This window comes from Pistacia vera, unplaced genomic scaffold (genome assembly GCF_008641045.1).
Source record: "Pistacia vera cultivar Batoury unplaced genomic scaffold, PisVer_v2 Contig1083, whole genome shotgun sequence".
Taxonomy (NCBI): Eukaryota; Viridiplantae; Streptophyta; class Magnoliopsida; order Sapindales; family Anacardiaceae; genus Pistacia; species Pistacia vera.
In genome coordinates, this window is record NW_022195119.1 from 87284 (window position 1) to 111840 (window position 24557).

General features: G+C 34.8%; 1 protein-coding gene and 1 pseudogene across 1 annotated transcript; both read left to right on the forward strand.

The window, feature by feature from the left end:
• Positions 1–9053: 9053 nt before the first annotated feature.
• On the forward strand, positions 9054–15250 carry LOC116134786 (annotated as a pseudogene).
• Positions 15251–16087: 837 nt separating this feature from the next.
• On the forward strand, positions 16088–17092 carry LOC116134688 (probable disease resistance protein At1g15890). Its single transcript, XM_031420360.1, has one exon. The coding sequence runs from the start codon at positions 16088–16090 to the stop codon at positions 17090–17092; it is 1005 nt and encodes a 334-aa protein (XP_031276220.1).
• Positions 17093–24557: the final 7465 nt, after the last annotated feature.

The window sequence follows — 24557 nt, forward strand, 5'->3', positions numbered from 1 at the left end:
ATATTTTATATGTTTGGGGCCGTTTGGATGGGGCTGATATTATATAACTAGGGTAATATATGCTAAATTGAGTAGATAACCATGTTTGGTTGTTTTTGTAAAAAACCATTCCCAAAAAAAAAAAAAAAAAAAAAAAAATGCCAAGCAGCGCCAATTTGGGGGTGAATTGCTGGGAATAATATTACTTGGGGGGAAGTTGTTATTAAAACATTCCTCCAGTAATCCAAATTTTTGTCCAATCTTTCCCCAAAACAGTGGACAATGAAAATGAAAATATCATTTGTTTTGTTAATAATTACAAAACAGCTAATTTGCACAAGCAGACGGATTTGTCCTCAGTTTTTTAATTTTTTGAATGAAATTGCCTTACTTATTATCCTTTTTTTCAGAAAGGCCACGAAATATTGGTGTACCTATATTATCCTTACATATCTGCATATTGTGACCAATATGCCCTTTTATTTCAATAAAACTATAATATAAAAAGAAACATATATCTTTGGTTTGGGTGTTGAGACGGCTAGAACGTTTTCAGGATCAACCCCTCATGATTAATTGTTGCTCTAGATTTCCAATTCTTTTGCGGGTTTGCTTCTATTTGTTGTTGGATTTTTGCTGTTGATGGTTGCCTCTGTGAAGGACATGGAGTTCCAGTGCTTTTTCGCTAAAGAGTGCACTCTTTTACATGTATCAATGGCCATTTGGAGGATTGCTTTTGAGAGAAACTTGAAGATTTGGCATAGGATTGGCCAAGGCAGGTAATTGGGGATTGTTTACTGGCGCTTTCTTCGGTCTTCTTTTTGGTGAAAATTGGAAAGAACAGTATGATTAATTTCTACTGATAAATTTGAGACCAGATCGAAGGTTTTGAGTTTGTGGTCTCAGTTTTGGTGTATTACTTGTGGTGTTTTGAGGCTTTAGTAAATGATTTTGAGATTGGTATTTTGTTAAAGCATTTTTGGAGAGGTGCTATTACTTGCATTTAGTTGAGAAGATATTGAATGTTGAAAGAAGTCAGGTGCTGAGCTTCCTAGCCAACTGTATATTGTTATAAAGAATTGAAATACACCATTGTTGGGTAATTGCATTAAAAACCTCCATTGAAGTCTTTGTTAATGAATTTATGGAAAAATCTTAATGTGTCGGTTCATAATCAACTATGTAATGTAACAATGGTGTTGTGCTTTCTTATGCCTGCATTATGCTGGACAAAGAATTGTGACAAGTTTTCCATTTCCATCTTTATGTCAATAAGACTTTGCATAAGAAAATTTAAATGACAGCCATAATGAATTCTGGAAGACAAGAGTGGATTCGTATATGATAATGCAATAATATTGATGGGTTGATCCATTGTTGATAATTGAGTAACTAGATGGAATCCATTGTCAAGAGAGGTTATATTTTGGTAATAGAAAGAATTGAGGCAGTACACAAATCAAAGTTTTAAATTAGGTGATGAGAACTATGTTAGTTTCCATAACAGGGTGAGGTGTTGAATGTTTAGCCAACAAAAAATACAATAACTTTTTTTTCGGAGTTTCGATAGTCTATGTAAATTTGTCAATAAACGACTTAACAATAAAATACTTGGCTAAAATATAAGAAATTTTTTTTTTTTTGTTAATTGATCATTTGTTTTATTAACCAAACACATTAATTATTTATACCCAGTAATCATCTAAAGGATATTTTAGAAAATGTAATCAAGATATTTGTTCTTACAGCCAACCAAACAGATTAATTAGTAATACAAGTAATCTTCCAAAGGGCATTATAGTAAAAGGGTATTTCAGGACATCTGTTATTACTGTCAACCAAATATATTAATTATTAATATATCCCAATTGAACCAAGACACTAATAATTTAAACCTAGTAATCTACAACGCAATCTATCTTTCTGATGATCTTATTACTATGATAAAAAAATATTATATGATCCAAACGCCCTTTTTATGGTAAGTTTCTAAAACTCTAAGTAAATTATTAATACTCTTAGAGTGCGTTTGGTTTAGGGAATGTTATATTACTGATAATGTTGTATTAACGAGAAGATAGATTACCTTGAAGATTACTGTAAATGTTATATTAAATGTGTTTGGTTAGATTGAAATAAACTGGTGGGTATATTTGAATTACCATTTTTTTAATATTATAATAATAATATTACTATTATTATTTGGATTTTTTTTTACTACCTACATTTGAGATTTTGCTAAAACACTCAAGTCACAATAAAAGTTTAAATTTTAACAAAAACACCTCCACCCACCAAAGCCACTACCGACTGTTGGCCACCAATCGATCGTGGCCTGAATGGTGCATGACCGGTTGAATATGGCAGGCCATACACTGATTTAGCCATTTTTGGCCAGATCCATTTTGGCAAGAAACGACCAGATCGAAGCACGGTCGATCAGATCTGACTAGTCGTGCACCGTTCCAACAGCCGGCGATGGTGGCTAGATCCGATCATCTATCTTGGGTAATTTGGTTCAAGGGTAATAATGTCCTAAAAATCTTGTGTATGAGGATAAAACAATCCATGAATATTCTTGTAAATTGTGTTAAGAACAAAGGCATTACTCTCTAAAAATTTTAATAGTTAGGGGTAAAATTGTAGCAAAATTAAGATTATCAAATAATTTTAGAATACGTAAGAAAATAATAGTATTTTGATTACCACCTATATAACCAACAGTAATTACTATTGGTTTTGGAAGATTACCAAAATATTTTTTTACTTAACAACCAAACATGGTAATGTAAATAATATAAGATGACATTACTAGAGTAATGTTAAATACCCTTGAACTAAACGCACCCTTAATTCTTTCAAAAATTGTTACTAGGATAGTCATAGTTATATATATTTGCTTCTAAATAAAGAAAACAAAATAGTCATGAGAGCTAATTATATTAAATAAAAAGATATGAAATTAAATTGACCAAATAAATATTTTTTTTTTTTTTATCTATTTCCATCATAATTATCTTGCTTGATTATTTTTCAAATCTTTCTATTATAACTATACTTTCCTCAATTGATTCCGCCGTAATTATATTGTTTTCTTACATGGATTATTATTTGATTTATTTCCACCACAATTATATATATATTTTTTGGTCCATGGCTTAATCATTTAAAATGATAATAACATTAAATTTACAAGTATATTGTGTATCCGAATAGACCTAGGACAAAATTAGGGTAATCATATTTAACAAATTTATGAAAGAATGTTACAAAATTAATCTTGTATTCACAAAAGAAAATTGAATCTTGCCAAATTGATAGATTGATAGATTGATTTCTGTATTTTGTTATTAGTCACTGATGGTATGAAAACAATATTAATATGAGGAAGTATGGATGATTAGATGCAGGGGCAGATCCAGAAATTTTTATTAGGGTTGGCTAAAATAAAAACTAATTGTGTATTAATATTTTTTTCCATTAATATTTCTGTTAGGGTATACCAAAATCCAGAAATTATACATATTAATATTTTTTTAAAAAGTTTGAGGGTGGGCCACTAGTACTGCATTCGCCCCTAAATTTAGATGAATATTTTCACCTCAAAAATAATATCTGCTTGTTCAAATTTTCAACATTTTATATATTTTTATTATCTATATTAAGTTAAATTAATTGGAAAATCAATAAATGTTTTAATTAGTATGAAATTTATATTATAATGAAATACAATAACAATTTGTAATTGTACTTATCAGTGATTAGAAACTCGACCCTTGCAGTGACTTAGCCAGGCCATCGGATCACGGGTCGAGTGGTTTAACCGGTTTGACCAGCCAGTCAAACCGGTGTCTAAATGTTTGAAATATGACAAAAATCACCCCTAAAAATTACTGTAAGTCCCCATAGGTTTGAAATCTTGCAAAAACACCCCAAACACCACCGTCAGCATCAACAAATAGGGCTTGGTTCTAGCAAAGACAACACTCCCCATCACTATGAAAACACTCCCTCCAGCCTCCTAACCAAAACCTATCTCATCCCTCCCCCGTTTGCCTCTCCAATCGTCGGCGACAATGGGCTTTATTTTGTGATTTCCGATGACATTGTTTTGCGATTTTCAATCGATTCACTCACTGAAAATCGACGTCGTTACCACCATTCTACTCACCGGCCATTTCTCTTCAAAAGCTCTAACATTCTAGCCTTCAATTATTCATAGATTGATATCCTAATTTTTAAGGTTTTGAATGAATAGAAAATTTTATAACTGGACCTAGTAAAGGTGGCAGGTCACTATTGAGCTGGTTCAATCGGGCGGGCCAGGCTGGGTTCCTAATCACTGGCATTTATTGAGTGGTTGATAAAGGTCTAAAAGATATTTAAATTCCAAATTTTAATTATTTGCAATAAATTAGATTGAAAATACATATTGAAATTTATGGATTGGCTAACCCACAAGCCAACCAAAAACCCGCAAACCCAACCTATTCTTCAAAATCTTGAATAGATTTTGAAGAATGGGTTGGGTTAGGTCAGGTAAAACTTTATGCATTTGGTTGGATTACACATATACTAGATCTACAAAAACTCTTACAAAAAGTTTTTGTACAAAGTGATATGACAGCTATCATACCACTAATTTATGAAAAAAAAAAAAAGATTGATATAAAACTAGTGGTATGCAACATCACTTTGTACAAAAACATTTTGTACATCTAGCATTACCCATTTACCCTATACCAATCCACCTTGTACAAAAACATTTTGTACATCTAGTATTACCCATTTACCCTATAACAATCCACCGTGCAAACATACCCAAAAACTCATGTAACATCCATGTATAATCACTATCAAACACCATCACCATGTCCCACCATCAAAACCACCCACAAAATCACATTCCAATCCACCATAAACCTACCACAAAATTTATCATCATCAAATATAAAATCTAACCCACCACCAACATCTTCATCAAAAACCCATCACAAACCAGTTTAAAAAAGGAAGTTTATTGTCCAATAATCATCAATAAATTTTCAATAAGCACCCGAATTTCAACTAACCATAAAAATGAGAAGAGAAGAAAAACGAAAGTGGTTGAGGTGGCTATTGCCATCATCGAGCATTCTTGACGACGAGATATGGCCGCCGGCGTGGTCCATGTGGGCAGCCAGATCTTGCCAGCAAGGTGTGCTACATTGCCGGCCAGATTTGGCGGCTTTTGTCGTGTCAGTGGACCGTCGCAGCCATGGTAAGATGTAAATCCAAGAAACAAAAATGGATAGGAGAGGAGGGAGAGAAGAAAGAAAGGGAGAAATAGGAAAAAAAAAAAAAAAAGAAAGGAGGAGGAAAAAAGAGAGAAAGAAAGGAAGGAAGAAGGGAACAGAAGAAAGGAGGAGGAGAAAGAAGAAAAAGAAAGAAAGGAAGAAGAAGAAGAAGGGGTGGGAGGAAGAAGAGGGATGGAAGAAAGACCAGGTTTGTTAATTTTAAGTTGCAAAGTCAAAAATGCCCTTCTTTAAAATTAAAATATCCATAATACACGTCTCTCATTTAACGCAAGTTTGGTGAAGCTAATTTTCCACCCGTAGTTCCAAAAACTGTCCCACCTGAAATTAGACACCGATATTGGATTTCGGCTTTTGACACAATTCAAACGGTGCTATTGCCATATTGTCTTTATCTCCTAAAATGCCTCTCCTTCACACTAACGACTTATGGTCACGGTTTGATCGGCCAAGCATCGATCTTCGTTAGGACTGGTCTTGGCCAAGTTGCTTGGATCTCAATCGGGATCGCCTAGATCTTGGTTGAGATCGTGGGAATCTTGGTTGACATAGCTGGTCTCCTGCAAACTCTGATTTTTTTTGGGTAAAAAGATGTAAATACCCTTTGACTGTTAAATTTAACATTTGAAATTTAACTTCAGGTGGAACGTTGTTAGTTTTTGAAACCACGGGTGGAATTAGTAGTTTTACCAAACCTTAGGTGGATATGTATAATTTACTCTTTAACTTAAATGGAAAATTTTAAGGGAATGGGGGTCACGGTTCTATTTCCAAAACCAGTGGGGAGTTGAAATTATATTAAACCCATGCGGTTAAGGGAATTTTTGCTATTATAAAAAATATTTGTCAACTTATTTTATTTATGAATCTTATTGAAATGTAAGGTTTATTATTATAAAATTATATTAATACTCTTAATAAAGTTAAAGTTAATTATGTTTTATTATTAAGTGTTTTCTAATTGTAAGTTTCATTAAAAAAATGTGTCCTCTAACTATCAATTTCTTAAAATTGTGATGTCTAATGTACATTTCCTTAAAAAGTATCCTCTAATTAATACCCCTTAAAAAGCAGTTTTGATTATTCTGTTGCAAAAAAGAAATTAGATTTATATTAGAAAAAAAAAAAAAAAAAAAAAAAAAGACCAAGCTTTAATTAGCTTTGCATGGGCCGCACGAAAATATATTAATTATTGGCTGAACACATTTTCCACCCTTCCTTTTGTGCAAAGACAGTTCCCACCCTTGGTTTGGGAAACACACATGTTCAGTTCCACCAATCGTTAGTCTCTGTCCAACAAAGTTAAGTTGACCAAGTTTGACGGCTAAAATACCAAATGTCCCCTTGGTATTTATTATAAAAATAAGGGGGAACGACTTACACCTACCCAGAGTTTGCTTTAAGGACAAATTGATACCTAAAAGGTTTTGAAATGACAAATGCCCACTTTCCGTCCAAATCAGTTAGTAAATCTGTTAACTAAAATGGTATTATCGATATTCTATCATTTTTGTGGGGGTAATTTTGACTTTTTGTGTTTTAAGGTTTGTGAATAAAAAAAAAGTTAAAAAAACTGCATTAATAAAAATATTAAAAAAATCTGCCCAAATCTCTTATCCTTCGTCTTCTTCTCCCCTTTCTCTCTCTGATTATCTCTTTTCCTCCAGTCACTAGGCAAGAACCCGGCATCGGAATATGGCTAGATCGAAAGCCTCTCTCCTCTCTCTCTTCCCGTCTTCATCTTCTTCACCTCTCTCATAAAAGGGCAAAAAAATGGGGTCATTTGCAAAGCTGTCGCACTTCCCCACCCATTTTCCGGAAGCCCCATCACCGAAAACCTTTCTTCTCCCCGCCAATCGTCTTTTCGGTGTGCCCTCTCCAAAACCCCCATTTTCCCCGTCGTCGTTTGCTCACATTTCAGCTCCCATTGAATTCCTAGGGTTTTTGTTGTTTGTTGAATTGGGATTGATTGGTGTTTTTCGAAGTTTTTAATAGATGGTTGGAGATTAATTGGGAGTGTTTTTTTTTTGTGTTTGTTTGATTTTTGGGGATTTCTGATCAGTTTTGGCATTGATGATTGATTTTCCAAGTTTTGGCACAACACTTGTTTGAGGTTTTGCCCCAAACCTTCTGCGCCTTGCGTGTTTTGGTTCTTTTGAGTGTTTGAGAGTGATTCTTTGGGATTTTTTGCGTTGAATTTTTTGGTGATTTGAGTGAGGTTTTTTTGGGGCTTTGGTCGTTTTTGCTGCTGGTTGTCTTGTGGTTCAGGCGAGAGATGAAGAAGATGAAGACAAGATTTTAATTAAAATTAATTATAAAAATAAAATAATTAAAATTAAGAAGAATTATTTTTATAAAATTTATATCAAAGAGAGAAATTGGGCAGAATGATATATTTTTTTGTTGGATATAAAATTACCATATTATCCTTTTTTTAACTAACTTTACTAACAGAGTTGGACGGAAGGTAGGTAATTGACGTTTTCAAACTGTTTGGGTACCACATTGTCTTTATAGCAAACTATGAGTGGGTGCATGTCGTTCGGCCTAAAAATAATAAATAATTTGCCAAAACTCCCAAAATAATATCCTAAATTATCATGAATATCAAATCCAACAAATTTCAACAATTTCACAACTAAATTCATATATCACCAACTCCCTTTAATCTGACTCGTTTCAACTCCTCATAAAGTCAATTAGAATCTTTATTCAACTCCTTCCATACACAATTAATATATATTTTTGTGGGCTAAAATACATATACGTACCCTAGTTTGGCGAAACGATACTTTTTCAATCCTGGTTTGAGAAACTATTAACGTTCCCTCCAATTTTAAATTTCAAGAATTAAATTTAATAGTCAAAGGGTATTTAGGTATTTTTATCCAAAAAAACAGAGTTATATAAACCCTAATCTCTCACTATTTCTTCAATTAAAAAAATAACACCAAAATGAATCTTGATTAAAGAAAATAATAATTTCTTTGTTGCTCATTAGCTGGCGACTTCCGAGCCGTCGGGCTTAGATTGAGATTTGGCTAAGTTGTGCGTCTTGGTTGTGGGCTTTGCCTTGCGCTACCAAGCCGCGAGGCTTACAGTAAGACCACTACCTGACACCATTGCATGGGCCTTGATTTGGTTAATCATAACCTAAGCATCGCCACCTGGGCTGATATTTGGCGAATCGATGCCTCAAAAGATAATTTACTCATTATTATAATAAGGGGTAAAAATGGTATTTGGCTGGTCAAAGTAGGTCAAAGCAGAATTTACCTTCATGGAGAAGGTCAAAGCAGAATTTTCCTTAACGGAGACTAACATAGTTTTGAAACCAGGGGTGGAAAACGTTGTTTCGCCAAACCTTGGGTGGGTACAGTGTTTTGGCCTATTTTTGTGATTATAAAATAGAAGTGAATAATGCTATCCTTACTCACTCTCCCTACTCACTTCTCTTACTCACCTTTGTTAAAAGGCTAGTCTTATCCATTTTTTCACCACTTTTCTCTTACTCACCTTTGTTAAAATAGTGAAAAAGTGGTGAAAAAGTGGATAAGACTAGCATTTTAACAAAGATGAGTAAGAGAAGTGAGTAGGGAGAGTGAATAAGGTTAGCATTACTCAATAGAGTTTAATTGGGGTTAGGTTTTTCTTGGGTTAGCAACTTGACGCTATATGTGTCAAGTGAAATCACATTTATACCCCTTTTGCCGTTTGTTTTAACGCTTGATTTAATAAAAGAGTGGAACATGTGCTTCCTACTTTCCCAAACCGGGGGATGTGTTTTGTTCCTTTCGTTGACTACTGATTCAGTAAACTGGTCGTTGGTAACTTTACTTTTGGAAGAAGTTGCTTTAGTTTTGAGCTGCTTCAAAGATCGATTCTGAGAACGAGGACAGGCAGAAACCAAACAATTTTCCAGGTTCGTTTCTAACCTGTTTAATATTTATATATAAGCTATTTAATTTGTTCCTGGTTGGGTTGAACAAGAACGATCTGATCTCTTGGTCTCAAGAATCTGAAAATTAATTAATTAGAAACTTTTTTTATATTATTACATCTGCTTCACTTGTTGAGCTATAGAATAATCAATTAATGCTGAATATATTTATAAGTAGCATTTTGTTGAGAATATCTTGCATTGCTCGTAATGGTACTTCGTGTTTCAAAAGCTATGGTAGAAGCAATTAAAGTTTGAAAAATAATAAAATGTCAAAAATTTCCTTTAAATAATTTTTTAAATAAATTCTCAAGAGTCTCTTTACAAATAGAGGGAAAAAGAAAAGATGAATTAGAAATAACTTCTAGATTTAGGATCAGTAAGGGTACTTTTCTTTTTTAATGATAAATACTTTATGAAATCTTTGATGATTTGGTTTTGAGCTAAGAACTATCTTAAAGTATCAAATTTAATGAGGTGATATCTATCAATTTACACAGTTAATTGAACTTGTTTTTAATTTGATGATTGTAATGAGTAACAAACACTGTTTTTTAAGTACATACTGCCAAACTTGATAAAATTAGATTCTTAATTTAGACAATTTGAACATAAAATCAGAATATTATTGCTTGATTGAGGTTAAACAATCATTTTGTTAGTTGATAAGAAAAAGCTGTTTCTAAAATTTAGATGAAACGTAGTTGTGAAAATGGATGTGGAAATTAGTTGCTTATCAGATGCATAACTATATATATTAGCCATTTTTCGAGATTGTGTTAGTTTAGATTGGTATCCAAGTCTAGAATCTGGGGTGGTGGTCTATTTATGTCTTGGGGAAAATTATCTGGCAAATTCTCGGCAGCCAAAGGTGTCTCAAAGCCATCTTTGCTTCAAACCACTCTAGAGAAAACAAGAATGTAGTTGGCAATAAGTAGGATTTTAGAGCAAAGTATCATACGATCAAATGTTTCACAAATCCTTTCAAGAAAAGTGTATAAGCAACCCCGTTCAGATCAAGTTTAATAAAGCTTTATATAGATTAAATCAGATTACTAAAGCTAGCACTATCGTGTTGGGGATTTTAAATTTTTGCTCAAAGTTTGGTAGCAGTTTATTCATTTACAATGCTAATATTTTTCAACGAGGTAATCCATCGGTTAGCTTTTTGAAGGCTCTAGGATATTCAATACATACAATATTTATTAACCAACAAAAATTTATCTGCAACTAAACCTAGTCCAAGGCTAATTGCTCAAAGATTCAACCTGTCCATGCATGCTAGTCCATTGTTTGATCACCCTTCTCTCTGTAGAAGCATTATTGCAATATATATTTATCTCACTATGATAAGACCCAATATTTCATAAATAATGCCAGGATTGCAATCTTTAAGAGTACCAGAAAAATGAAATAGATTCTTACTCATAATTTAATTTACAGTACATAATAGTTCCAAAAGTGAATGAAATATTATATATAACATTGAACTCTGAAACTATATAAGTTAAAAAGAGAAGTTGTAATGTGTAATTTGATTTTGTTTTGATCATACACGGATTAATATATATATAACTATATTAATTTTTTCAGCAATATTTTCAGTATGTCTGCTGAGGCACTAGCAACAACGCAAACAGCGGCAGCAATTGCACAATTAGCAATTGAACCAGGCACAGGACTATTCAACTGTCTGAAGCGTGAATATGGTTATGTGAAAGATATGCGCAAGAATTATGACAAACTTTTGAAGGAATATAAAAAACTATGTGCTGTAGTGGACGATGTGGAAGAAAGAGTGGTGAGAAATGAAATAGAAGTAGAGGAGACAAATCAATGCAGACTTTGGCGGGGTGAAGTGCAAGATATGAAACGTGATGTGGAAGCACTGGAGAAAGTGTATCGTAAGGCCCCCAGATGGTTTGGTGGATTATGTTATCTCATGAAACTTGGTAGACAAATTGTAAAAAAGACAAATGAAGTAGTTTCTTTGACGAACGAAAGGGGGAAAGTGTATTGTTTAACGATTAAGAAGGAGCCAGCTCCACATATAAGGAACCCTACCAACAAAATTTGTGAATTCCCAACTCAAGATGAGAACGTAAAAAAGCTGCTAAAGTATCTGAGAAATGAAAATACCAAAACAATTGGTATCTGGGGACCAATTGGAGTTGGGAAAAGTACGTTAATGAATCGTCTGCACCAAGAAATGGGAAACTCTAAGGAGTTTGGTATTGTTTTTTGGATACCTGTCGGCAGAAGAAGAGATGAAGAATACGGCAGAAGAAGAGATGAAGAATACGGCAGAAGAAGAGATGAAGAATACAACAGAAGAAGAGATGAAGAATACGTACAACAAGAACTTCTGAAGTTGTTGAATATAAAGCCAGAAGATTTCAGTGATGGCAATAAAAAAAACAATATTTATGAACAGTTGAATAAGTACAGCTATTTATTGTTACTTGATGAAGTTTTTTCAAAGATTGATTTGGAAAACATAGGCATCAGTGATGAACATAAAGGAAAGGTGGTGTTTGCATCCAGGTATAGAGATGTTTGTCAGAGGGCGGATGAAGAGATAGAAGTACAGAGATTGTCAGACCCAGATGCTCAAAATATGTTTTGGGAAAAAGTAGGTGTGCATTTGAAGGGTAATCCACACATCAAGGGAGATGCAGAATTGATTATTAAGTTCTGCAGTGGGATGCCATACCTGATAAAGTTGATAGGAAATTACTTGGCAAATAAAATGAGGGATCAACCAACAAATGCAGACATTGCAAAAATTTGGCGGACCACAAAAAAAAAATTAAATTCACCAATTGGGGTTCAGGCAAGAATTGGGAGAAGTTTACAATGTCCTTCAACTTGAAATGGAAGAGCTATCAGAAGGCGAGAAGCCTTGCTTTCTGTATTTGGCAAATTTTCCTGCTGGCTATGAAATTCATACGGATTATATAATTGAGTGTTGGAGAGCAGAACAGTTTTTAAAAGAATTCGTAAAGCTTGGGGATGCACGTGATGAGGGGCATGATATGTTGGTAAATTTTGTAAACAAATCTTTGCTGGAAAAGGGAGCGAAGGTCGGACGATATAAGATGTTTGAGTTTTATAAACGATTGGCAGTTAGATTTGCCCAACACAACCAGAATAATTATATTATAGACAGCGAAGTGGGTAGAGAAATAAAATGGGAAGATGCGACTAGGATCTTAATGATTGGCAATTCGTGTCCTTCCCCTTTGCCAGATCAGCCCAATTCTAAAAGAATCTTAACATTGTTACTTCAAGAAATTGATAGCTTGGCAAAATTTCCAGTATCATTCTTTGCGCATATGTCTGCCCTTCAACTTCTTGACTTGTATAAAACGAAGATTGAAACTCTTCCATCATCAATCTCCAGTTTGACAAATCTCAAAGCGATGTTCCTAAAGAATTGTGATAGATTAATAGAGGTTTGTGCTGAGGTAGGAAATCTAAGTTGTCTTGAAATCCTTGACATACGTCATACGGGAATTTATAATTTGCCTATGGAAATAGGTAATTTGATTGCTCTTAAGTGTTTAAGAGTTTCGTTTAAAAAAGATGCTGGGTACAAAAACCATGTTCATGGTGGGTCGAGGGATATGATTTCTTCTAATGTGATTGCAAGACTTCATTCATTGGAAGAGTTGGGTATTGTTGTGGATCCAACCGATGAAAGATGGGGTCAAAATGTAGAAACTATTGTTACTGAGGTTGCTGCTCTTACAAAGTTAACTACTCTTTGTTTTTACTTTCCCACCCTGGGATGCTTCGAGACTTTTATTAGTAACAGTACAGTGTGGAAAGGAAACAATGCGGGGGGAGATGAAAAACCCAGATCATTCAGCATCATTGTTGGTCCTCAACAAAGAAATTCTATAACGGAATTTGATGGCTCTGAATGGTCAGCTGAAAAGCGTTTGAGATTTTTTGCAGGTGAGTGTGGGTTATTTCAATTTTTTTTCAGTAAATTAAAATAAAAGCAGTCCATTTTATTTCTTGAAAAAAAAATATGTGGTCTACAATAGAAATACATATAGATAAACAAAATAAATAGTTTATTTCGCTATTAAATCTTCTATCTTACTTTACAAACACTTGAAAACAAATTAAGCATCTAGTTTTAAAAATTTCACTTTCATTTATGGCTTTCTCTTCACAGTAGAATTGAACCAATTTCCAATTAGAAAGGATACAGTCACTGAAGGTAGTGCATCGAATTCATGCACCGAATGACTTGGTAAAATTTTGACCGTCGATTAATATTAAATTAAAATTAATCAACGGTCAGGATTTTGTTACGTTATTTGGTGCATAAATTCGGTGTACTACTTCGGTGACTGTAGCATTACTCATTTCAAATTTACTATATGGTTACTACTAAATATGATTTCTATTTTATATATATATTTTTTTGATAACAAACTTCTATTTTATATATAAAGTATCTTTATAATATGCATTTTGTATTTATGTATGTTTATATCAAATATTGGTAAATATTTTCAATTTGAATTATAATTATAAGATAGTGTAATTTTGGGTAGAATTAGAGTATGCATTTTTGAGAATTAAGATTCATGCTTAAGAAAATAATCTAAGTAGGGCTATTTCTTATTGGGAGAATATCATAGACTACTCTTAAGGTTTCTAAATTTACAATTTTTTTTAATTAAATACTTAGTGAACAAATTTAATTTAAACCTGCCTTTATGTGGCTATGTGCCTTCAGGTGAAGCCTTTCCTAGTGCAATTTTAGAGCTATTGAAACAAGCATTTTCTTTTGAGCTAATTGCTCATGAAGCTCCCAATTTATCAGTCTTTAGTGCTGATAATCTAGAAGGGCTTCAATCTTGTAGAATTGAAGATTGTCGTGAAATGATAAGCATCATCAATGGTGACCTTACAAGCGGGGTTGCGTTTCAATGCTTAAATGAGTTACATGTCAATCCTCTTCCAAAATTGATGCACATTTGGCAAGGTTCAATATTGTCGGAGAGTCTCAACATGCTCACAACTTTTACACTGAAAGGATGTCATATGCTGGAAGTGTTATTCTCTCACGAAGTGGTTGTACAACTTAAGAAGTTGGAGTATATGCAAATTGAGGACTGCCAAGTCATTAAAGAAATTATCAAGGATGGAAGTACAGTTGATTCCGGGGCCTTTCCTAAACTGAAGAAGTTTGAACTCGTTAATCTACCCTTATTGTCTAACAGTTGCATTGGCGTACAATTGAAATGGGATTCTTTGGAGACAGTGAAGATTGATATATGAATGGAACTAAGAAATTTCCCATATACTTTCCAAAGGGCCGAGAAATTGAGTGTGATCTATTGCAGTGAAAACATGTGGAACCAGTTGGTTTGGCCGAATGATGCGGATGTTACAAAAATTAGTTTTCAAAATCTGCATCAACCCATATGAGGTAACTCAAAAACACAGTTCTTTTAGATGTACGTATTTCTTTGCTGCGCGCTTTTATATGACAAACACCAAAATTTACAATACTAATTTGTAGAACTTCTTTGAGTTTTCTTTCTTTGCAGGCAAGGATTTGCGGATGCTAATAGGGTCGTATCATTCACCCTGCCCCCATCTTTGTATGGAAAAATAATAGTTCGTTGATGATGATGTTTGGCTTAAGTAACATTTTAGTCCAATACAATATTTTTAGTAGTGTTTTATATCCTGTCAGTAGTACCAAAAATTTGCTAATGACAGGGACTAAAATGTTTACTGATCATGATCAAAACGTTACTAAAAATTCTATTGGGCTAAAGTGTTACTTAAACCAAACCTTAGGGATAACATTGTTATTATCTCAAGCTGAGGGTTGATGAAAAGAAATATCCGAGTATGATTGAGAAGAATGTATTATATATGCCGCTTCTTGTTTGATGTCTTTGTAACTTTTGTTCTTTGGTACTGTATGTAGTATGGTTATACCTTGCTTGAAGGTTGATTTTATGATGTACAAAGTATGTATAATTGTATTATTTTCTTAAATAGATTTCCTTGACATTATGTAGATTGTTGGAGTTCAAAGTTTTGTAAATATCCAACAGAATGACAAAAAATAAAATAAAAATTAAATCAGATTCTTAGATGTCAGAGATTGGACATCCTAAATTTGATGAGTCATATACAATAGAGAATTGGGGGATAGTTGAGATCGTGAAGGGTCTTAAGAACATACTGGGGACACTTTTGGGCAAAATTGAAGTAGAAAAAGATGAAAAAGTTCTACATTCTTCCAAACTAAACATATTTAGTTTTATTGAAAGTATTATACTTGATGAAGAAGTGAACTTAGAGTTGCTGAAATAAAAAAAATTAACTCAATGAAGACAAGTGAGCTTAGAATTCCTGGAAAGGAAAAAAAAAAATTTCAGATTTAAGCATTGAATATTAGATTTGCACCTGAGTATGACCAACTCAAAACAACTGAGTTCTGATTGTTTAATGGTTGCTCATTTTAGTTAATTATTTATTTAGTTTTATGTAAGATGGATAATTAATAGAAAATGCTTCATTTTATTTCCATACTCGTATATGTATTGTTTCAGAGTCACTGAAAATGCTTATAATTAACAGGAATTGAATTGAATTAAAAAAAAAAAAAAAAAAATTAAGAAAAAGAAATAGCAGCAGCATCTTGAACAAGACAACAAATCAAGATATATAAATCTATTGCTATTGGAATCATAACTGTAAAGAAATCAAGAAATGATGCCTACTGATCCTTTGGCAGCAACGCAAACATGCGTAGCAATAATCGACTTTGCAATTAAACGAGGCACAGGCGATATACAACTATCTAAGGCGCAATTATGGTTATGTGAAAGATATGAGCAAGAACTATGACAAAATTTTGGAGGAATATAAAGAGCTATGTGATGAAGAGGAAGATGTAAATAAAGAACTGGAGATAAATGAGATAGAAAAAGAGCAGACCAATGCGTGCAAACACTGGTTGAGAAAAGTAGGAGAGATGAAAAAAGATGTCAAAGGATTGGAGGAAAAGTATAAAAAGTCCTTCAGCTGCTTGTGTGGATTATGTCCATTTTTTCGTCTTGTGAAACTTGGTGGCCGTATTGTAAAAAAGACTGAGAAGGTAAGGAATCTGAAGGCTGAAAGCAATAATATCAGAAGTTTAATGGTTCAGAAGGCGCCGGCTCCACATATAACGAATCCTACCAACAAAATTAGTGAATTCCCATCCCTTGAAGAAAACGTAAAAGAGCTACAAGACTGTCTAATAGTTGAAAATTTAAAAAGAATTTGCGTTTTGGGACCAATTGGAGTTGGGAAAAGTACAATAATGAATCGTCTCCACCAAACAATGAAGGGGTCTAAAATGTTTGAGATTGTTTTCTTGATAGCTGTAGGCAGAAAAAGAAATGAAAGATACATACAACAAGAACTTCTAAAGCGGTTGCAAATAAAACCAAAAAAGTTCAGTGATGAACAAAGAAAGAGCATTATTCATGAACAACTGAAGAACAGGAGCTATTTATTGTTACTCGATGAAGTGTTTTCAAAGATTGATTTGGAAGAAATAGGCATTAATGATGAACATAAAGGAAAAGTAGTCTTTGCTTCCAGGTATTTAGATGTTTGTGAGCAGGCAGATGAACAGATCGAAGTAAAGAGATTGTCAAACATGGATGCTCAAAATATGTTTTGGGAGAAGGTGGGTGTGCATTTAAAGGATAATCCACACATCAAGAGAGAGGCAGAATTGATTATCAAGTTCTGCAGCGGCAATCCATACCTGATAAAGTTGATTGGAAACCACTTGGCATCTAAAGCAAGGGTTCCAGCAACAAATGGGACGGATCCAGCAATATAGCGGAACACATTGCATGAATTAAGATCACCAACTGGGGAACCGAAACAAGATTTGGAAGAAGTTTACAAGTCTCTTAAACTTGAAGTTGACAGACTACGACCAGATGAGAAGTCTTGCTTTTTATATTTGGCAATATTCCCTGCTGGTCATGAACTGCATCGGGATTATATAATCACGTGTTGGAGAGCAGAACAATTTTTGAAGCGCTTTGAAAAGCTTGGGGAGGCACGTGACGGCGGGAATGTTATATTGCGCTATTTTGTTGACAATTCTGTGTTGGAAAAGGAAATGAAGGAGGAACGATATAAGATGTTCGAGTTTTATCAACGAGTGGCATTTAGATTTGCCAAGCACAATGAGAACAATTATATTCAAGACAAAGAAATGGTTAGAGAAATAAAATGGGAAGATGCAACTAGGATCTCAATGATTGGTGATTCGTGTCTCCCCACTTTGCCAGATGAGCCCAATTCTGAAAGAATCTTAACATTGCTACTTCAAGAAAACAGCTGCGTGGCAAAATTTCCAAGATCATTCTTTCTGCATATGTCTGCCCTTCAACTTCTCGACTTGTATAAATCGAAGATCGAAACTCTTCCATCATCAATCTCCAGTTTGAAAAACCTCAAAGCAATGTTCCTAAAAAATTGTGATCAATTAATAGAGCTCCGTGATGAGGTAGGAGATCTTCATAGTCTTGAAATCCTTAACATACGTCATACCGGGATTTCTCATTTGCATCCGGTAATAGGAAATTTGACTGCTCTCAAGCATGGTTATCAAATCGTGTATCGTATCGTGTATCGAAAACCTAATTTTTTAAATCGTGTATCGCGTATCGTATCGTATCGTAAGATACGTCTTTTTCAAAAAAATTAATAAAATAATCAAAATTTTCTAAAAATTAATATAATCCCCAAGATTAATTAAAGAATTTTGTGGTATTATTGACTTTAAATTACGGTATTACATAATCAAAATTAATCAGAAAATTCCAAGATCAATGTCAATATCATCTCCACTTATATTATTATTATCATGTAAAATGGGCAATACATATTCCTCTTCACTTTCTCCATGCAAAATAGGTAAATTTGGACAGGTTTTGGTGAATCGGGTTGGGTGACCCGGTTTCGACCCGAATTTTTTTTTGGACATTTGGCCCAAATTAATAAAGTCGTATCGATTTATATCGATATTTTTAAGGATACGAACGGATACGTATCGTATCGTAGGATACATATCAACGTATCGAATGGTTTATGATACACTCTCTAATACGTATCATTGGCGACCTGTATCGAATCGTATCGTATGATATGTATCGGGTATCGTAGGATACTAACAACCATGCTCTCAAGTGTTTGAGAGTTTCATTTAAAAAAATTATTTGGAGCCAAAACCATGTTAATGGTAACCTGAGTGATATGATTTCTTCAAATGTAATTGCAAGACTTCATTCATTGGAAGAGCTGGGCATTGTGGTGGATCCAACTGATGGAAGATGGGATCAAAATGTAGAAAGTATTGTTGCTGAAATTGCTGTTCTTAAAGAGTTGACTACTCTTTGTTTTTACTTTCCTACCATGAATTGCTTCGAGACTTTTGTTAGTACCAGCATATTGTGGAAGGGAAACAATGCGTGGAAAGGCGAAAGACTCAGATCATTCAACATCATTGTTGGTCTTCAGCTAGGAAATTCTCCTACTGAATTCGATGTCTCTGAATGGTCAGCTGAAAAGCACTTGAGATTTTCTGCAGGTGAGTGGGTTATTTTAAATTTTTTATTTAATGAAATTTATCATGTCATTACATTTCACCTAAAAAGCTCTACTTCATTTTTTCATTAAATACTATATGAACAAAATTTAATAAACTGCCCTTATATGGCAATGTGCCTTCAGGTGAAGCTTTTCCTGATGCAATTTTAAAGATATTGAAGCAAGCATGTTCTTGTGAGCTAATTGGTCATAGAGCTGCCAACTTATCGGTCTTTAGCGCTGACAATCTGGAAGGGCTTGAAGTTTGTATGATTGAAGATTGTCCTGAAATGACAAGCATTATTGATGGTAACGTTACCACAGGCGCTGCGTTTAAACGCTTGAATAAATTGCACATAGAAGGTCTCCCAAAATTGATGCACATTTGGAAAGGTTCAATGGTACCACAGAGCCTTATGATGCTCACAAATTTAACGCTAAAAGGATGCCACAGTCTGAAAGTTTTGTTCTCAGAGGAGATGGTTCTGCGACTTAACCTGTTACAGTACATTCAAATTGAGGATTTGTGGATGGTAAGGGGTTCACTACACGGAAACTGAGATATTCCTAAGATGTCTGCTTCTGACGTGGCAAGCCGTCATTGGAATATGTCACATACACTGACACTTGGTGTATCGGAAGTGTCTCACAGCGCAGTTTGTGCTGCTATAGAGCTGTTGTGGTTGTATTGTTTACCTTGAGTGAATCTTTGTTTGTAAGTTGCTGTTTTTGACCATTGGCTGTTGCTGGATGTCAATTTTCTAGATACTAACAAGTTTATGAGTTTTCTTTTAAGCAAGATTTGTTCAGTACCATTATTCTTAGAATAAATTTCCTTCACACATGATATTAGATGTTAAAATTTGGGCAGTTACTACATTATTCTCAAACAGTTGATAGACGTAACAACGCATCCACAGGTATACGAAAGTAACAAAAGACCCAAAATTTTTACAAGCATTGATGATAACCATCAATATATTGTTTATTTATTCTCCTCTGTTTAAAACCTATATTTCGTCATCTCAAATTGATAAGTTTATTAGTTTTATCTTACCCATTTCTTACATGTAAAGAAACTGGTAAAAATAGTACATCTTTTATTTTTATTTTTTTTGGCTTTATCAAATGAAACTTGGGTTAAAAATGCCAAGTAAACCCGGTTCATTTCCATTCCATTACCATCATTTCATGTACAAATTTCAAATGATTAGCTACATATCTAACTCCGGTTCACTTTTTAAAATTCGGACCTCATTGACATTGTACAATAACACGAGTTAATTCATATATGCATAAAATACCATATGCAAGAACATCTAATCATACATTCGAACCTCAATTTCCGATAACATGAGTTAATGCATGCATTCTCATGATTTCTAACTCAAAATGTAAAGATAAAAGGTAAAAAAAAAATTATACATACAATATGTACAACATGGTTAAAACTATTAACTCTCACTTTACCTATGAATTGATTAAAACGAATATACCAAAAATTTTACTTACAGATAATCTTGAAAAATTATGGTGGAATAGTTTTCAAGATACAACCGCAATTCATCATTTTCCCACTCTAATGCATCCCACCAACTCTTCTCTGCCTTAACTATCACATCTTTGAACCTGGAATCAATACCAATCTTCTTCAAGTTAGGGCAACAGTAGAAGCTGATATGTCCTAATTGCGGCCAAGGACTTTTCCAAATGTTAACCAATCCAGGCAGATAGTGAAGTGTTAACTTCTTCAAACTGGGAAGTGTAACAGAACAAGAATCCGTTATCTCATCCTCAACTATGATTTGTTCAATGGCCTGACAATCTTCAATAACCAATTCCTCTAATTTACGAAAATATTGAATCATTGAGCTTCTAAAGATGTAATCCAACTTCGGACATCCATGCATCGACAAAATTCTTAACTCGGCAAAGCTTCCTTCTGGTAAAGTCCCCTGCCAAATTCCTGTTAAATTCCACAAATGATGAATACTCAAGGTCTCCAGGAGTGGAAATACAGCAATAGTATCTTCCTCCACTTCATCCACATGCACAACCGTTTTAATCTCCGGGCATTCACTTATTATACAAAACTTCAACCCATTCATATTGCTAACACCAAAGTTGGAAAGGCTCTTGATGTCAAGATGATTATCTAAATAGAAAGCAGTACAACGAGCTAATATTTGAAGAACTCCATCAGGTTTCATCTCACCATTTACAAATCTCAAGCATTGGCCCTGCTGATTATAATCAAATTCCAAATACTTTGGGACCTGAGAGGAAATGCTCTTGACATCACGGCCAACCACAAATTTGAACTCCATTAAGAGTTTCTTCTTCCATGGTTCACTTTCTGTGACGAATTCTTGGACATGCTCAACTTCTGGGAAATGAAAACACAGAAACTTCAACTTTTTTAACTTGCTGACTTCAGTTTTGACATATTCCACATCCTCATGCCACCTTTCATCCCCTGGACATAAAACAATGCTCAAAGTGTCCAAATTACACAACTTCGATATAATGCCACTCGAAATCAAATGACATGGCAATTTAACATATTCACTGTCATCAATAGATCCATAGAAGGACACTTCCAAACGTTTCAGGGATGCCAATTCACCAATCTTATCAGGTAATTCTTTAATTTTAGTACCTCTAAGATCAAGCACCTCAAGACAAACAAGAGATCCAACTTGAGAGGGAAGCATAAACAGACGTTTACAATCACATATAATGAGCATTAGGAGGCTTTTTAGCTTAAAAAGTGTCTCTGGCAAGGACCTTATTCTAGTCTCAGATAGATTTAACACTTTGAGAGAAGTCATGCAGTCAAAAAAGGATGGAGGTATCACTCTCAACAAACGGTTTCTTTGTAAGAACAATGTCAAAAGTTCGGGGCAATTTGGTTTCTCGGGTAGAGTGTATAACTCATTATCACTCAAAAACATCATTTTGGCCTGTTTCCACTCTTCCATCGAAGGTGGTTCCGTTAGACCTGCTCCAGCTCTCAACAGAAATTGATTACCTTCTGGTATACACAATCTACTGCTTTCAAGGATGTTCAGCGATCTTGATGATGAACTACTTCCTGCATGAAGTGGTTCGATTGATCTTGAATAACCACTCAACAGAAACTGAATACCTTCTGCTCTCAAAAGAAACCGACTATCTTTTGGCATTGCAGAGAAGATCCCCAATGCTAAATCTCTGATTAAATCATGCATTTTGATGGAATCTCCACCTTCAGTAACTTCTAACAATGAAGCATGTACTAGAGCATCAACTATATAACGGCCCCTTTTATGTGCATCAGCTTGAGCACCAGCGATTAAACCTTCTTGGATACAATATTCTATGAATTTATAAATATTGACCTCTTGAGCTTCTGTAAACAAAGCACAATGAAGGAAACAACTCTTTACATCATTATCCCTTAGTTGGTCAAAGCTAAATTTCAATAATTGGAGTACATCTTCAATTTGACATGCTTTAGAAGTTTTATGCAGTGAGAATCTTTTTGAAGCATCCTTCCATATTGAAACATCATTTTTCTCTCCTAAGGCCCTTCCAGTAACAATAATCAGCAGTGGCAAACCACCACAGCCCTTAACTATAGTTTCAGCAAGGGACTTGACATCTGACAGTGGAATGCTTCCACTCACTTGTTCATAGAACAGTTCTCTAGCTTCCTTCCAAGAGATACCTTTTACTTCAACCACCTTATACAAATTCATTTCATGAGAAGCATCAAGTTTTCTGGATGCTATTACTATCTTGCAGCCATTTTCTGCACTGGGAACGGGAATACCCGCTGCCTCTAAATAAATCTGCTCCCAAACATCATCCAGAAGCAACAAAAACTTCTTCCCTTTCAGAACTTTAAATAATCTTTCTGCAACCTGAGAATCAGTTTCAGAATATTCACGATATAAAGATAACTGTCTTAAAACTTCGTTTTGAACCTTTCTTGTGCTCCAATATCTTGAGACAGTCACCAAAATTACCTCATCAAACATATGTTTTGTGTTTAGGAAGTTGATCAAGGCCTTGAGCACAGTAGTCTTTCCAATACCACCAGTTCCAATAACAGCAATTTTTGTAGTTCTAACATTAGTTATGTGGCTGAAAATCTGCTGCACAGTTCTCTTAATTGAATTCGTAAGATGAGATGATCTCACTCGTTTGACTGCAACTAAATTACTTCTGCCCAATTCAACTGATTGCTGGGCACTCGCATTCAATCCATGCTTCATCTCACGTTCTCCTTCAGTTTGAGAAGGTACAATCTCAGATTCCATTTTACAAATGGATGGCATCTTTTCTCTTGCTTTAGAAGATTCAATCTGAATTTCAGATTCATGAGCTGGTTGTGTACCTATTTGCGGAGGAAATGGCACCACATCTTCTTCCACGATCTCTGAGCTTGATGCAGGAACCTGATGCCCAGACGACAGAGATGTTGTACCTGAAACTTTTACTATCTCACCCTGAACCTCAAAGTGACCTGACACAGCAGAAGTTGGCTCATCTTTACTTCTAGAAGATGAAGCCATCGCCACAGCTCCCTGTGCCAGAGATGTACCTCCACCTTGTACTCTCTCACTTTGAACCTCAAAGTGACGAAACAAAGCAAAACTCGACTGATCTTTACTTTCAGAAGTTGAAGCCATTAACACAGCTTCCGGTGCCAAAGTTGACACAACAGAAGTTGGCTCATCTTTACTTCCAGAAGACGAAGCCATTGCCACAGCTTCCTGTGCCAGAGATATACCTGCACCTTGTACTCTCCCACTTTGAACCTCAAACTGACCAAACATAGCAGAACTCGACTGATCTTTACTTTCAGAAGTTGAAGCCATTACCACAGCTTCCGGTGCCAGAGATTTTGAATCTGCACCCTGCACCCTCTCACTCTGAACCTCAAAGAGACCTGATACAGTAGAAGTCGAATCATGTTTACCTCCAGAAGTTTGAGCCATCCCCACAGATTCTGAAGCCATAAGCCCCAGGCCCTGAACGAAATAGAGGCAACAACATGAACAAAATATAACAGTAAAACAAATTAAACAGTAAACAAAGAAAATAACACACGCGATTTACCCTGATTCACCCAATGTGGGCTATGTCCAGCTGAGTCAATATTATTAAAATATGCCTCACCTTTCTCGTTTACAATGAATGAATTGCCCTATGATTTGCTATCACAACCATAACAAGAGAAAAGTATGTTTATATACTAGGTTTAAGAAACTAAACCAAGTTTTACAAGGATTCCTATTCCTAAGCCTAACCCAATAAGGAATTAGTAACTTACAAGAAATCCTACAGCGGTTATACATGGAAAAGCCCAAAACCGCCTACAAGCTCGGGGGCGCTGCCCTCGCGACCCTAGCCCGCTCACCGGGGAGCGGGGCACCCGCCCACTGACAGGGCAACGGGACCCCCGAATGTGTCTGCATTACCCATTAATGCTGAAGTAGCCAACAACTCCAACAGGCCCTGTTCATGTCCAAGCCCCGGTTGAACCAAAGGAACTTCAATCGCTGGGACTGTCCCCATGACATTAGCTACATGTCTAAAGCGGGTAGTCACTAAAACACAAGATCCCTCTACTTTTAACCACATCTTTAACGATAATCTTAATTTCTCCAATCTCGTATCATCTTCTCCGGAAACATCATCCAATACCAGCAAGAACT